Source organism: Monodelphis domestica, chromosome 2, assembly GCF_027887165.1.
Source record: "Monodelphis domestica isolate mMonDom1 chromosome 2, mMonDom1.pri, whole genome shotgun sequence".
Classification (NCBI taxonomy): domain Eukaryota; kingdom Metazoa; phylum Chordata; class Mammalia; order Didelphimorphia; family Didelphidae; genus Monodelphis; species Monodelphis domestica.
The window spans coordinates 484170862-484187355 of NC_077228.1; the positions used below are offsets into that span (position 1 = coordinate 484170862).

Genomic DNA, 16494 nt, shown 5'->3' on the forward strand with positions numbered 1-16494 from the left:
CAGTTTTTAAAATTATTAGTGTCTCTAGTTGTCTCTAAAACATTAAATATAAAAATAATGGGAAGATAGTGACTTGTTCTGGGATCCTTTCTAGCTCAATTCAGTAAAAAAAAAAAATAAGAATAAAATGATGGTAAAGATAATTAGTGATTTTAGGTTGAGAAAGAACTTCAAACAGGTTATTTTATTTACCGTCATAAAAATTCAATGAGAATAGGTCCTACAAATTTATCCTCATTTTCTTAGCTTTCCCATGGAAATTAAACCTATGTCTTATTCAAAGGTCAGCATTATAAAGAATTCCTTTTTACAATCCAAATATCAAAAACATTCAAGGTACTTTGAAAGCTGCAACAAAAGAAATAAACTGATGAACCATAAAACAGGGAGATATATACTTGCAGAGATCTTTACTCTGATGGAAAAGATCCTGTGTAGAGTTCAAGTTTAAGAATGATGTAGATTGCAAGATTCTTCCTCCAGATACAAATGTTTGTCAGTACCATTTTATTGACTGCTTCAAGCTCCATCAGTTTTTCTCTCTCTCTCTGTCTCTCTCTCTCCCCACACACACACTTCCTCCCCTGTACCCCCTTACCCCCTACTAGTTGCCTCAGAGGATAGAGGGCTAGGCCTGGAGATGTGAGGTGCTGGGTTCAAATTTTACCTCAGATACTTCCTAGTTGTGGGATCCTGGGCAAATCCCTTAACCAGTTGTCTAGCCCTTACCACTCTTGTGCCTTGGAACCAATACTAAGTATTAATTCTAAGACAGAAGTTAAGTGTTTAAAAAAAATAAAAATAAATTTTTCTTTACTACCTTCTGATACATTTGCATTTATTAGGCCTGATTCTTTGAAAGCTACTAAAAGGGTCATAGCAATCCTTTTGTATCTGTGCAGGTTATAAAAAATGTTTTTTGGTGATATGGAAGTCATCCATTTAGATGCTTGCATTATAACTCTAATGCTAAGTGTCAACACCAGACGTGTGATTTCAGTGACTATGAGAACTTCCAAGGTACTAAGTTCCCTCTACCAATGAGAGCCAGAGCCTTCTCTACAATCATTATTATTAGAGACTTGTCTAGGTCAGGGGTCTAGAATTAAAATATAATGGGGATACTCATCTATACACAGAGATGGATCCCTGTGGGCTGCAGATTAACTTAGTTTTAAAATGTAAAGTTATCTGTGCTTACTTGTAAATATTTCCAAGTTAAATTTTAATTAAGTCCTACCACCCTTAGGAGCACTGTAGGTACACCCCTGGTCTAAGGCACTAATAGCTTTGGTGATTTGCCCAGGATCACACAGCCAATATTTATTGCAGCCCTAGGCTTGAACTTTGTTCTTCCTGCCGTGGATGCAGATTGTCTACCCATGCCTCTATGCTATTTTATAGTGATAATCCCATACATTTGTGTGGATTTCACACTGTACAAAGTGCTTTTCGATTCCCAGTGGAAAAAAAAAAACTGGAGAAAGGGGTAAAGTTGCAATGAGGGAAATTTAGGCTTAATACCAGGAAAAACTCCTTAATAATTACAATCATTTATAGTGTTAAAAGTTTCAGACAAACAAACAGAAGGAAAAAACATATTCCTTCGACACCTATTATTTCCTAGTGTCAAAGGTTTTACAAAACCAAAACAGTTATTCAAAGGTTGGATAGCCCATCTTAAAAATTAGTGGAACTCTCTTCTCCCTGAAGGACCTCAAACAGAAACTTGATGCTCACTTGTTCTAGTATGATGTAATGGAGATTCTGTTTTTAGATATAGCTTGGAATAGATGACTGCTGAGGTCCTTTTCATCCTAAAATTCTTTGATTCTGATTGTGTAATTTTGTTTGATCCTCACAGTTTTGTTTTTGTTTTGTTTTTCTACTGGATCTGTGATTTCATGGTTATAGATAGGTCATAATGAAGAAATTCCTTCTACTAGTATAGATTGACATGTGCTTTGCTACTGACAGTTTTAGAAAATTGACTGGGGTACTGGGAATTAACCTCCTTAGTGACCTTTGTGTCACCTAACCAGCATATCTAAGTCTTACTGACTGCAAGGCAAACTCTTTGTCCATTTAGTATTTTGTCACCACAGTAATAACCCTGCATTTACTATGTTACTTGTGTTTTTATTATTCTTTTTCTACAGATAACTAAACTAAGGCACAAAAAGGATTAAAGCCCATGGTAAATGTTGCTTTAAAGGTTGCAAAGCACTTTTCTCATAAAAACACTATGAAGTTGCAAGTATTATTATCCTCTCCTTTTCTGAGAGGAAAAATGAGAATAAGAGAGGTTATAGGATTTGCCAAAGCTTTATTAAGTGTCAGAGCTAATGTTTGAGCCTGACTTTGATTCTAGTGCTCTTTCCTCTACATTGTGTATATGTTAAGAACCATGAAAAAAGTACAGACTGCTATATAGAGTTTTAGATAAGAGCAAGATCACTTTGGGCTTGTGTGATCAACTTCATGAAGATGACATTTGAGCAAGACCTTGAAGGATGTATAGAATTTTGATAGATTAGAATGGGGGCCTTCTAGGCAGAAGGAAAGACTCAAAGATGAAGATGTATGGCATATTTTTCAGGAATGATAAGATAGTTTTGCTGAAGCAAAATTTTTGTCTATAGGAATAGAGGAATATAAAACTGGAGAAGAAATTTAAAAGCACATTTCAAATGATTTTAAATGTAAGACTAAGGAATTTGCACTTTGTTTTGTAGCTAGTGGGTATCCAAAGATTTTTTTGATCTAGAATGTGGTGCGCCAGAGTGGAATGAATTGCCAAGTGGAATGAATTGCCAAGAGGAAACACTGGTGAAATGAAGATCAGTTAGAAGGCTATTGTTGTAGTACAGAGGAAAGGTACTGGTCTTGAGGGGCTGGAGGAGAAAGCATTGTGAGTAAAAAATCACACAATTTACAAAATAGAATATGTAGGAAATATCTCAGTATGGCATGGAAGTTCATGGAGATGATGGCTGTGTGGATTGCTGTTTCAAATAGTACTAAAGGTGTCAAGCCTAAGTGAGAGAGAATAATGGGGCTATTAGCAGAAATAACCCCCCCCCCATTCTCCCTCCCTTTCCCTCACTTCCTTTTGTCACACACCTCCCATCTTCATCTCTCCTTCCTTCCAAAACTGAGAGAGAGAGAGAGAGAGAGAGAGAGAGAGAGAGAGAGAGAGAGAGAGAGAGAGAGAGAGAGAGAGAGAGAGAGAGACTGGGTTATCATTTAAGGAATAATGAGGCAAGATTTCATTGTTGTATAAAGTATTAGAATTTTCAGAACTAATTCATTAAAATATAGATACAAAAATACTTTCTAAAGCCAAATTTCAAAAATTTCGTATTTTCACCACCCTGCCTGTAGAATGGGTGCTTGAAAGTTAATTACATTCTTCTAGGGGGGCAGCTAGATGGTTCAGTGTTTGAGAGCCAGGCTTGGAGACAGGAGTTTCTGGGTTCAGATTTGGCCTCAGAGGCTTCCTAGGTGTGTGACTCTGGGCAGGTCACTTAACCCCTATTGTCTAGCCCTTACCACTCTTCTGCCTTGGGTCCAGTGCACAATATTGGTTCCCTGATGGAAGGTAAGGGTTTTTTTTTTTAATTAATTATGGGGGGCAGCTTGATGCCTCAGTGGATTGAGAGCCAGGCCTAGCGATGGGAAGTGGTTCAAATGTGACTCCAGACACTTCCCAGCTGTGTGACCCTGGGCAAGTCACTTGACCCCCATTGCCTAGCCCTTACCACTCTTCTGCCTTGGAACCAATACCTAGTATTGATTCTCAGATGGAAAGTAAGGGTTAAAAAAATTTTTTTTTTCATTAAGATCTTCTAGACTTGTCTGTAGAATGTGATGATCAGATCATGGTTCAATTTGGAAGTAAAATTTGAAACATACTTTTCTTCCAGAGAAACCCTTAGCCATCTCTCAGGGAGAGCTAATTTACCTCACATGGATGAGTGCCTTAATTAATTCTTCTAGAGAGCAAAAGCCTTTACTTAGAAGAAGTGATTTATCTTAAATAGAGGGAAAGTATTTTATTTCTTAAAGCATAATTTGCTTACTTTATCCTCCTATAATATCAGTATGATTATGAGTAATACAAGGTCAAAATTTATGGTAGCCACCAACTGTTAATATAGTTTTGATGAGCTCCTTCCTTTGTGGCTCTTTGATTTAAAATATTATAAAATTGAGAAAATATTTTAATTTTTCTGTGTTATTTGTACAAAAATGCTATTCTCATGATAAGATAGTAAAATTGACATTTTATGGTTTCTGGTATGGGCCAGTTTTGAATTGTACAATTGATGCCATTACATGTTTGATAAGGTATTAAATGAAATGATATATTTGGATGTATAGAATTTTAATTAAAAAAAATTATTCTAACTACAAGCTTTTAGCTCTAGCCTCCCTATCGAGTTGAGCTTTCAACAAAATTATGTTGCACAGTGAAACAAAATTGATTAGGGTTAGTTACCTTTCCCTTTTATTCCTACCTAATTCTGCTGTTTATTTTACATGAAGGTACTAATGTACTTAAAATTAACAAAGGAGAAAATAATTAAGTCCCTTTTCTAGAACCGTCTGTACTATAATCAATTTGGGAATAACTACTATTCTCAAAAAGAAAATTGACTCCTGCATTTAAAAAATAAAGTGTAATGATAAGTAACAGCATTTATAATTCAATAATTACAGGACTTATATACTTTAGTATGCAGCAGAGTAATCTAATTCTACTTTAAATAGAGCTTCTGCTTTTAGACTGTAAGTAACCAGAAGTCAGCCTTTTCAACAATAATGTCAGATAGTGCAGAACTGAGTGATCAACTCGTGGTGGTTAATATTCTTATTCTGACAGTGCTGTTGCTGTTTATTTTACACATTAGGAAATTTCTATGGAACCCCCAAGCCTCCAGCAGAACCTAGTCCTTTCCAGCCAGATCCAGTTGATCAGGTCCTATTCGATAATGATTTTGACACAGAATCTCAACGAAAAAGAACCACATCAGTCAGCAAAATGCAAAGAATGGACAGCTCTCTTCCTGAGGAGGAAGAGGAGGAAGACAAGGAGGCAGTTAATGGAAGTGGAAATACAGGTTTGTTATTGACAAACAATTCTTATTGGTATACTTATGGATTGACTTTAATATGGTATGAAACTGTAAGTAGTTCACTTTTTCATAGGGAAAAAGGTAATTTCCAACTGTGTGGATTTATGACTGTCTATTAATATGACATGATAGGGCAATGAAGATCTAGATAGTATACTAAATTCTGCAAGTGATTTCAAGAAACATAAATTTAAACTATCAAATAAGATACAGAAATAAGTTATTTGCATCTTTGCTTAAGAGATGTTACAAGTTAACTTCCGATTACTTAATAAGAATCTTGATGCTTGTTTCCTTCCAATCAGGAAAACTTAGATGATGTAAGAAACAGTTGCAAAAATTCAGTAGAGGGGATTTAAAATCACAGTATAAAAATAACCTGAAAATTGACCTTTTCCTCGGCAAAAATTTCAAACTGACTTCTTTTTTTCTTCATTCAATAAAAAATTCTCTGGTATTAATGGAGACTGCCTAAACTTTGGTGGACTTCTTTGGTAATGTAGGAGTCATCTGGGAGGTAATGATACCTCAGATTAGGAATATGGATAAGAATCACAATGGAGAGGAAACTTCCTGGTCAATTTCCTACTTTGTAGTAAAAATAATCAGTTTTCCACACTCAGAATGCAAATAAGAAAATAAAGATGTCTGGTTGATCACAGATACTTTTGGTAAAGAGAAGATAGAATCAGAATAATAAAACAGAAAATAATACAACCTACTGTGAGAAATGCTTATTAAACAAGCAAGTGGAGGGGGAAAGAGGATAAGAAATCTTTTCAGTTTTCTTATAGTTCTCACAGATGGAGAACAGGCAACAGTTGCCTCTCCTACTCTCCTCAGCACTCTATTCCCACTCCTGGCCCTAGTTTTCGCAGCAGGTGAGAGAATTCCAGCATTTTTCAGGTGCCACCATTATTTATGTCTCTCTATGCTTTGGTGCAAGTTTGAGTAATCTTGCACAGTTTAGACAGGGGCATGAAGACCTTGAACTGTATTTATCAGGGAATCAACTATGATCAAGACTGCTTAACCAGTTCTTGGAGAAAGAGTCTCTCCAAATAGGCAGTATTAACACATGTGTGAGGAAAAGCAAAAAGACAAGTTTGGCTCAAATGAAGAGCACTTCAAGCAGAATAATGTATTCTAGGGCTAGAGAGGTTGTTTGGAGCCAAAGTGAGAAAGGTTTTGCATTTTATCCTAAAAGGGAACAAGTTGCCACAAGTGATTTGAGTAGGGCAATAGCATTGTCAAATATAAAGTTTTAAGAATATTGCTTTGTTAGCTGTGTGGAGAATGCTTTGGAGAGACAAGACACTAGAGGCAGGAAAACTTATTAGGAGGCTATGTGTTATAGGAGTCTAGGCCATAAGTAATTAGTCAATTAATGAACAAATATTGATTTTAAACAACTACTGTTTGCCAGGCAGTAATTTGGTGCTAGGAATACTAAGGCAGTCTTAAGGAGCTCACTTTCAATAAGGATTAGTGCTTGAAACAAAGTGGTGTATATCTGATAAAGAAAATGACTTATCAGAGATGTTGTACAAGTAAAATTCACAAAATGTAAGAACTATGGAATATGGGCAGTAAGGAAAATTGAGGAGATAAAGATTACTCTGAAGTTGCATGAATGGAAAAATCCATTGCCCTTAAGGGAAATAGGAAAGCTCAGAAGAAAGATGAGTGAGGATGGAGGGAGAGATAATGAGCTCTGTTTTGTACTTGCTGAATAAGAAATAAATGTAGACTATCCTGTTCATAGTGTCTTAATAGTTGCTGATGTAAGATTCAAGCTGAGAGGAAAGAGTCTAGGCCTCAATATATAGATCTGGGAATTATCCAAAAGAAATGCTTATTGAACATGAAATCAAGAAGGGAAAAGAATAATAGCTTTTTCATCAAGAGCTGAGAGACCCTAAGGACAAGCTAGACACACTGAGGAAAGGCAGCTTCAGGGCAGCTCTCCTTAGCCCAGAAGAGATAAGAATTTGTTGAGGAACCCATTAAGGGAGTAAATAATTTCCAGGAATCAAGAACTGTGAATTTAACTGTTTGGCTACATGATCTATTTAAATTTGAGCTCAGTGTCTTGTGTGTATAAGGAGGTGTGTCCTTAAATGGGGGAAATCTTTCTATACTAACTGCCTCGCCTATATACCTGCTTAATAAATATCTTTTCTAAAAACTAATTAACTATGACTAATCATCAGTGGGAACCTTTTTGGTGGGGGCTTCCGAATAAGAAATAGTACCAGAAACCCCAGCCCTTAGAATCTAAGGGATTAATCAAGTACACTGTGAGGAGCTGGCCCACCCCACCAAGGCAAGCAGGAGTTGAAGAATTAGTCCTGGATGGAATGTTACATATATACAAAATAGAAGGTAATTTTGGGAGAAAAGACAAGACACCAAGAGCTAGGAAATCAAGATGGACTTGATGTAGAAGGTGGTATTTTAGCTGATTCTTGAAGGAAACTAAGAATTCTAAGGAGCTCTCAGGAAAAACATTTCTGGTATGGACAGCCAGTTGAAAATATTAATTAGACATATAAGATGTGGGAGTGGGTAGATATTGCATAATAAGATTGGAAAGGCAGATTAGCTCCATGTTCTAAAGGAAGTGTCAAACAGAGGAGGTTATGTGGATTTATTGACTAATTAGTTGAGGAAGCGCTAGAAGTTTGTAGAGAGAGGAGAACCTTTGGAACAGACTTTGTGGGAAGTTGTGAAAGAATTATTTAAAGAAGAATAAAGAGATTACCTTGCTTATTTATTATATGAAATTTCTTTCTATAGATAAATGTTCTAGGCTCTAGTTTGAAACTTGAAAGACTACATTCCAATAATTAGTTTGTTTTATGTATCCAAGAATTTCTTTCAATCAATTTTGATGTTTGTTCAGTTAATACAAATTAATTTGAACAACTTTACACATTTTAAAATGTACCTTTTTTTTGGTTTTGAATATAAATATATAGGCAATTTAAAATTATTTATAAAGAAATTACCTGATACAGAATATCTAGTATAGGTTTCATTTTCAAGTTCTATTGATTTTTGTTACCTATTCTACTTTAGCATACATATAATAGCACCTTTATTTATTTTGGTTCATTTGGAAGGAGGAGCATTTTATGGTGAAACACCAGTTCACTTAGTTACCCAAAGAAATAGCAGTATTCTGGAGGAAGGCCTGCTATGTTTCATAATAGGCCTGAGCAGTTTATGATTCCTCATAATGAGGCAGGCAGAAAGGGAAGCTGCATAGTTTTCTAGTACTTATCATTTCTCAAATCATTGCTACTCTTTAGGGGTGAGATTGTGAATTCTCAAAACATTATATATATACATATTCAAATATAAATATAAAAATATTCTAAAACCAAATACAAAGAATGTCCTATCACTTATATTGCACTGCTCCCTCATTTGGTATCATTCAGAGTAGATGATATTGTTTTCTCATTTGGCAAGGCCTATTCTTCATAGCAGACCAAAGTATGTAGAAGACTCCTTAGGAGCCAGGAAGATCTAGATTCAGTTTTGCCTCTCATACAATTTGCTTTATTCTTTATTGCCTCATCATCTTCTATACATTTCATTGTCTTTTTAAGTATCTCCTTTACTCACAGTCTCCTCTAACCCAAATTCTGCCTTCATATTGGGGGACAGCAACTTATATATTGACTTTGCCCCAAATCCCCCTTTCAGGTCTTCAGGCCCCTTATCTCCCATGAGCTGTTCTTCTGTTCTAACTAGTGTGCAGATGGAAAAATTGCCACACCTGAGCTACATTCCCAGCATCCTTTTAAGTTACATCCTCATTTTACATAAGAAAGCTTGAGAGATAAATTTGGCTGAGACCCACGGCAGGGCTCTTTTTTCGGGGCTTGTGCTTTTGGTAAAGTGCTGCAGGTGTGAGTCTCTGGCTCTCTTTGCTCTGCTCACTTGCCTGAAAGAACCTTTTTTTCTTTTCCTTCTCTTTTGATTTATTATTAAAAATCCTATATGTTTTTAAATACTAGGAGTATTTATTCATTTTTACTCCTACACTAGGCAACAATCAAGGTGGTTGTGCCTTTTATTTTGCCATCATCCAAGTATTCCACTTTCACCACCACCACCACCACCACCACCACCACCACCACCACCATAACAATAATAATAATTAACATTTTGTATCATTTTAAGATTTATAAAGTGTTTTACATATTATCTCATTTGATTCAAGAACTCCAAAATGTCATACAAATTCAATCTTAATTTTGTATCATTCCATTTCTCTCATACCTCCTCAACCTATTCATTCCCTATCCCTTAGTACTTTCCCAGGCCATTATCTCTATTCTGACTACACTCTCTTCCCAGTCTCAACCCTTTAGTGAATCAGTTGAGTTCTGTTCTATCTTTTACTCAAATTCTTTGGCTTTATGTCCTTTTGCCACTCCTTGCCTTCCTAAAGCCCAAATCTGAATGACTGTCGTCTGCCTTTTCCACTGCTACTTATGTGGCTCTAAACACAGATGGAAATCATGCAGCCATGCTAAAAAGGACCATTAAAATTTTATCTGATCTTGACTGGACCCTTCCCTGAGAAAGGAGATCTTTTCTTCCCTAATTGATTGCCTATATAATTCACCACAGCTGTGGTTGCAAACCTCTTTTTTTTTTTTCTCAAGACTTTGTAGCAAGCCCTTCCCTCCACCTTCCTTTCAGTTGAGGACTTTCAATTTACTCTTTATCAAGAAAATTAAAGGCTCAAGCTGCTTCTTCTCCCTAATCTTCATTTAATATTCCCCTTACCTCACCCTCACTGTATCCTCCTTTATTCCAGTTAATGTTCAAGAAATGTCTCTTCTTCTTACCAAAGCCAACCCCTTCCCATGTGTTCTTGACCCCATTATCTCCTGTTCTGCAGAAGATTTTCCCCTCTATCATTCTCTCCATCCCTTCCAACCTTCAGTTTCTATCTACTATTTGCTTACAACCTACAAATATGTCTTAGATTCTACCATCCTTAAAAACTGCTCAGTAAATGCTACCAACCACGCCCACTATCTTCCTAAATCTCTCTTCTTCTCAGCTAAATTCCTTGGTAAAGCATAAAATTGGTGCCTTCTGCAGTTTGGCTTTCAAACTCATCACTCAACTAAAGTTTCTTTCTCCAAACTTAGCAAAGACACTTTATTGCCAGATCTGATGGCCATTTCTCATTCCTCATTCTTGAGTTCTCTGCAGCATTGGACAATTCTAAACATACTTTCTTAGACATGGTCCCCTATGGGTTTTGTAACATTGCTTTCTTGGTATTCCTCCTTCCTGTCTAATTACTTCTCAGTCTACATTGCTACATCTTCAGCCTAAGCAGAACTAATTGGTAGCATTCCAGATTTCTATTATGGGCACTGTAGCCTGCTGAGTTCTGAGTTTAAATTGTAAGAACCCAATATGAGGAATCGTGCACTACAATTGCTGCAAAAAGAACTTGTGTTGTACCTAAAAGAAATTAAAGGAATTGGGGCAGCTAGGTGTCTCAATAGATAGAGAACCAGGCCTAAAGACAAGAGGTCCTGTGTTCAAATGTGACCTCAGACATTTGCTAGCTGTGTCTTCCTAAGCAAATCACTTAACCCTCAATTCCTAGCCTTTACTACTTCTGCCTTAGAACTGATTAATTAAGTATCAGTTCTAAGATAAAGGTAAAGATTTTTTTTTTTAATGAAAGGAATTGGAGGAAAAGAGATGGGCAACCAAAATTTCTAACAGCATAGGGAAGCTCTGGCAGATCTGTCAATGCTGTCCCAAAGGGAATTTTCCACTATTATTGACTAAACTGTGTGGATGCTTCATCTACCTAATTTGGGAAGTCCCTTTAATTTAGAGCCTTCTTCAGTAGCAATCTTGAGAAAACCCATAGACTTTTAAACAGTTACATAAGGGAATTCACCTGTCCAGCTTTATACCACTACTTTGCTATTCAAGTTTTGCATGTAATCTCATTGGACAGTGTCAGAACTTTTCCAATTTTTTCCTCTTCCACTATCATTTAATTTATAAAAGAAAACTTTTTTTTTTAGCTCTTTTAAAACAATTCTTACTTCATGAACTCTTCTAGGGATTTATGTCAAATTTATGCCCAAAGTGGTTTTTTGGAAGCTTTACTTGTAAATGTTATGAGGTCATTCTTTTCTGAGTTTGCATCTTGATCATTCCTATCACCATAATACTTTTTATGGTGATATTCTTTTTGTTGTTGTTTACTCGTTTTTGTTTTTGTTTTTGTTTTTTGGGAATTGATGTTATGACAGGCTCTGTGTACTTCTGGAAGGAAGATCTGGACTGGTCCTATTGCTACTTCCTTGGATTGAGTGTTGTATTATTCCAGGATATCAAGAATAGCTGAGGCTGGGGACCTACAGTCTTTAAGTACTATACCAGAGTGGTTTCATCTGGGGCAGAATCTGGGTACAGTCCCCTTGATCTGAACTCTGTGAGTTCCTGATCTGGATTAGGTCTGTATGTCAGTTGACAGCTGCTGGACTTTGCCTCCTATCAGCTAGCTGGTAAGGTCATTCCTCTGTAGGTGTTAGAGCCCTTGTCTCTCTTTTGAGCTCCAGTCCCATGTCAACATGGGTATCACAAAACCAAATCAAACCTAATTTTGTGTCATGCCAAAAATATTCTTCTTAGAAACTTCCTTTTTATCTGTTGTGGGCATCTCCTTTTTTTTTTCCCTTACCCAAGTTCACAACCTTATAGCCATCCTTGACTTCACACTCTTCTTCAGTTGTCACATCTTCAAATCCTATTCTGATATCCATTCCTTTCTCTTCACTCACATCCAATAGTCTACTCTTGTTCTCTTTGGCTTAAGTTTCTCCCCACCTCAATCTATCCCTCCACTCAGCTGCCAAAAGTGTTCTTCCCAAAGCACTTGTCTGACCATGTCATTCCCCTACTCAGTAAAGCTGTTGAGTCCTTAGAACCCCTTTCAATCAAATATCAGTTCTCTTTGGGACTTAAAATGTTTGGTACTTTTCTAGCTTCATTACACATTACTCTGCTTCCTTCACTTCATGTACATTTTACTCAAAATGATCCTTTTACTATTCTGCATATATGACTCCATCTCTGGTCTTTCTGCCTTCCCCAGGCTTCCTTGCCTAGAATATATCTCCTCCTCACCTCTGTCTCTTAGAATCCCTAATTTTCCTAAAGTCTTATATTAAGTGCCATATTCTACAAAAGTCTATCTCACCCCTTCAGCTGCTAGTGGCTGCCAAAAACGTCATCCTTTTGTATAAACTTACTTATGTCTCTATTGTCTCATTTGATAGAGTAGAAGCTTCTTTAGGGTAGGAAAAGTTACTACTTTTTCCTCTTTGTATCCTAAATGTTTAGCACAGTGCTCTGAATTTACATTCTTACTTAATTCTTGTTTGCTTTTTTAAAATATATATAATTGATAACAAGTTCCTTAACTCCCCACTACTGTGTTTTTCACACAACTTCTAATAGATTTTCCTTAGAAAATTTGACTGGTTATGCTTCTAAGCATTAAATATAGAATATTTAATAAAAATAGAATATATATAAAACATAGAATAAAATATAAACTCCTGCTTGGCTAAAAACCCTTCACAACTTGGCTTCAATATTTCTTTCTATCCTTATTGTACATTATTTACTTTATACTCTGATTTAGTTTAATGAGCCTTCTGTCCTTTATACTCAATATTCCATTTGTCATCTTCATGCCTTTGCTCCCCTCATAGAACTCATTCCTTTCTCACTTCATCTCTCATTTAACTTCAACATACAACTCATGTACTACCTTCTACAAAAAGGCTTTTTTGATCTGCCAGGTGTTAGTGCCCTCCTTACCTAGCCATCTTGTATTCAGTTTCTTTTTACTTTTGTATTTATTTTGTCTCTAGTCATATATGCTTATGCTGTCTTCCCCAATAGAACTTAATGTCCTTGAGAGTAAGGGTTATTACAATTTTGACTTTTTTATCCCTGGCACTTAGAATTGTGCCTGGCACATATTATATGCTTTACCAATGCGTGTTGATTGATTTATAAATAAGAGTATACTGCATATATTGGTTCTTTAGGTATTTCTATTTTGTGCTTGGCAGATTAAGATGTTAATGTTTTTAAAACATCTATGTTTGATGGAACAAAGTGATTAATTCGACTTGGAAAATAAATATGAGGACAGCAAAATAGCACAATGAATAGAGTGCCAGGCCTGGAGTAAGGTGGACTTAGGTTCAAATATGGCCTCAGACACGTCCTAGCTGGGTGACCCTTGGCAAGTCACTTAATCCCTGTTGCCTAGCCTTTACCACTTTTCTGCCTTGAAACCAATATATAGTATTGATGGAAGGAAGGAAGGGAGGGAGGGAGGGAGGGAGGGAGGAAGGAAGGAAGGAAGGAAGGAAGGAAGGAAGGAAGGAAGGAAGGAAGGAAGGAAGGAAGGAAGGAAGGAAAATTGAGAAATCAGTAAGTTCACTTCAGCTTTGAAGAGTATTGAACTGTATGAGCATGATAGAAATATATAAGGAAATTAGTAGTTTTTGTGTGGCATTTAATTGTAATGAAAGGAAAAGATTTTGTTTTGTTTAAGGCAAAACATACATTTATCCAAATTTCATGCTGTTCTCCTTTGAACACTTGTAGAAAACAAAGAGAGACATTCAGAGTCTTCTGACTGGATGAAGACAGTTCCCAGTTACAACCAAACAAACAGCTCCATGGACTTTAGAAATTACATGGCAAGAGATGAGAACCTGGAACCTTTGCCTAAGAACTGGGAAATGGCCTACACTGACACAGGGATGATCTACTTCATTGAGTAAGCAAATGTTTGTGCCATTTCTAACTTTTCCCAATGGTAATTTACCAAAACCTTTTTAAAATATAGATTAACTATTATATATATTACCCAAGAGTCCCTGCTTATTTTTCTTCTTTCTTAAATTTAAAAAATAAAAATAAATTTTATTTCTGATCTAATTATTTTCCCTCGTGACAAGAAGTAGATTCAGATACAGTTGATGAAATAAATGTCAGGTATGTTATGTATACATTTTTCATCCATCAGTAACTCAAATGAGTGATTCGGGTATTCTCATGATCATCATGATCTTCGCTTTTATAGAAGTCAGCTGTTTTCATCCATAGATGTTAAATGTGAGGAATTAATAATTTCACAAAATCAGTTAGCTGAGACCCTAGAAGAAGCCTAACCTAGAATCCGCTTTACAGTATCTCCAACCTTTCCGATGAAGACTTCTCATTAGAAGATTCTCCCTAACTTCCCAAAGTAGCCCATTCCACTTTTGCTTTTTAGGGGGTTTCTTCCTCTCTTATGTTCCTTCCTACTTCTACCTGCTGGAACCAGAGAGAATAAGTCTGGTCTCTCCACATGACAACCCTTGAAAATAGCCATTATATGTACTCTACATTTTCTCTCCACTGGTTTAGCATGCCTGTTTCCTTCAAGCAGTCCTCATAAGGCATTAACTCTGAGGTCCTTCATCATCCTGGTTTCCCTTTTCTGGACACCTCCATTTCATCAATCCCTTTTCCTAAAATAGAATGTACCACAGCATGCCGTTATATAGACCTGTCTGACACGAGAGAAAAATAGCAGAACTCTCATATTCCTTGTTGTGGCCCTTGTGCCTCTCTCTCAGCAGCCAAAAGTCCAATTGGCTACTTTTGGCTGCTACATGAGATCCTCTATGCCTTTTGAATTTGCACATTTTTTTGTATATGAACCATTGTTCATCCAGGACTCTCACATCCTTTAATTTTTTTAACTGAAGTATAAGGTTTTAATTTATTCCTATTATCATATGTAATTTTTTTCCCATTCTAGTCAAGGAATCCTCCCCCTTAAGAAATCTTTAAGAAAGCATATCAATTCAATGGAAATGTATTAAGTACCTATTATCTTCAGGGTACTATCAAAATCTCTTTGCATCCTGACTGCCATCCACCATGTGAGATACTGCTCAGCTTAGTCTCAGCCTGAGAATTGATTGACATACCATCTAAGCTATTATTATAAACATTTAACATAAAAATGGCACTCTGACACGGTTTTTTTTTTTTTAATTCAACTGATTAGTGACCATTCTTTGGGTCCAGCCATGCAGATCTAACTATCTCTTCTATTATTTAGTTCATCTCTCTCTTTTTCCTGACCACAAGAATATCATGAATAACTTTGCCTAGGTGAATTACTGGTACATATTTGCAGGCCTTCCCTGCACCATACAAGCCTTAATTGGAGGCACACAAAGAAAGTTACTTACCTATAGTCATACAGCTAGTAATAATCAAAGATAAATCTTGAGGCCAAATCTTCCTGGTCTCCAACTTAACCCTCCACCTGTTTAAGCTTCCTAAATCTTACCAGTCTAGTAATTCTGTCAAAGAAGCAAATGAGATTAGTCTGGTTCCATCTGTTTTTGATGAAACTTTACTAATTCTTTATGAATGTTGGTTTCTTTTCTAAATGGTCACTAATACTCCCTTTATTAATGCATTCTAGAATTTTAATCAAAGTTAAACACATTGACCTATCAGTTTGTAGTCTTTCTTCTCTCTTTTTGAAAATCAGGACATTTTTCTCCCCCTCTAATTTTGTAGCACCTTTTCTATTCACATCCTTTCTCCTGTTTATCTGTTCTTCAGCCCCCTAGCCAGTACCTTAAATCAGTCTCTTATATTATCACCTGGACCTAAATGAACTCTTGGCTCCTCCTAGTCTCTTTCCTTTCTAGATCATCTTCCACGTGTTTATAAAATAATTTTCCTAAAGCACAAATCAGATCGTGTTATTCCCCAAATAAAAAATCTCCAGTGGGTTCATTTTGCTTCTATGACAAAAGTGGAACTTTGCTTGATATTAGAAACCTTTATTTGTCTAGTTTTAACCTACCTTCCCCAGAATGTCACATATTATTATTTTCTTAACAAAATTTGTATTCCCCTCAGCCTAATCCATTTGGGACTCCTGAGCCCATGGTCCCCTCTCTTGCCCCTGGACCATATTCCTATGCCCTAAATATATTCCCTCCTTACCTCCACATATTAGAATCCCAAGTTTCTTTCAAGATTCAGCTTGTGGTAAGCCTTTTCTGATGTTCTCTTTATCCTGTTGAAATTATATAATAATCTGTTTATCTATTGTAATCATACTGTTGAATATTATCTTCTTGATGCCCAGGACTTTTTCTATTTGCCTTTGTGTCCCTATATCCACTGTAGCTTACATTTAATAAATATATTTTGAATTGGGTTTGAATCACATCTCTGAGTAGTTCAGTGGATATTG

At 36.2% G+C, this 16494-nt stretch overlaps 1 protein-coding gene across 2 annotated transcripts in view; it reads left to right on the plus strand.

The window, feature by feature from the left end:
- MAGI3 (membrane associated guanylate kinase, WW and PDZ domain containing 3) overlaps positions 1–16494 on the plus strand; it is a 243382-nt gene that overhangs the window by 119041 nt on the left and 107847 nt on the right. For both annotated transcript variants that reach the window (XM_001381996.5, XM_007485160.3), the window contains exons 4-5: positions 4914–5123; positions 13827–14001. In XM_001381996.5, the coding sequence (XP_001382033.1) occupies positions 4914–5123; positions 13827–14001 (385 nt within the window). The remainder of the gene's footprint in view (positions 1–4913; positions 5124–13826; positions 14002–16494) is intronic.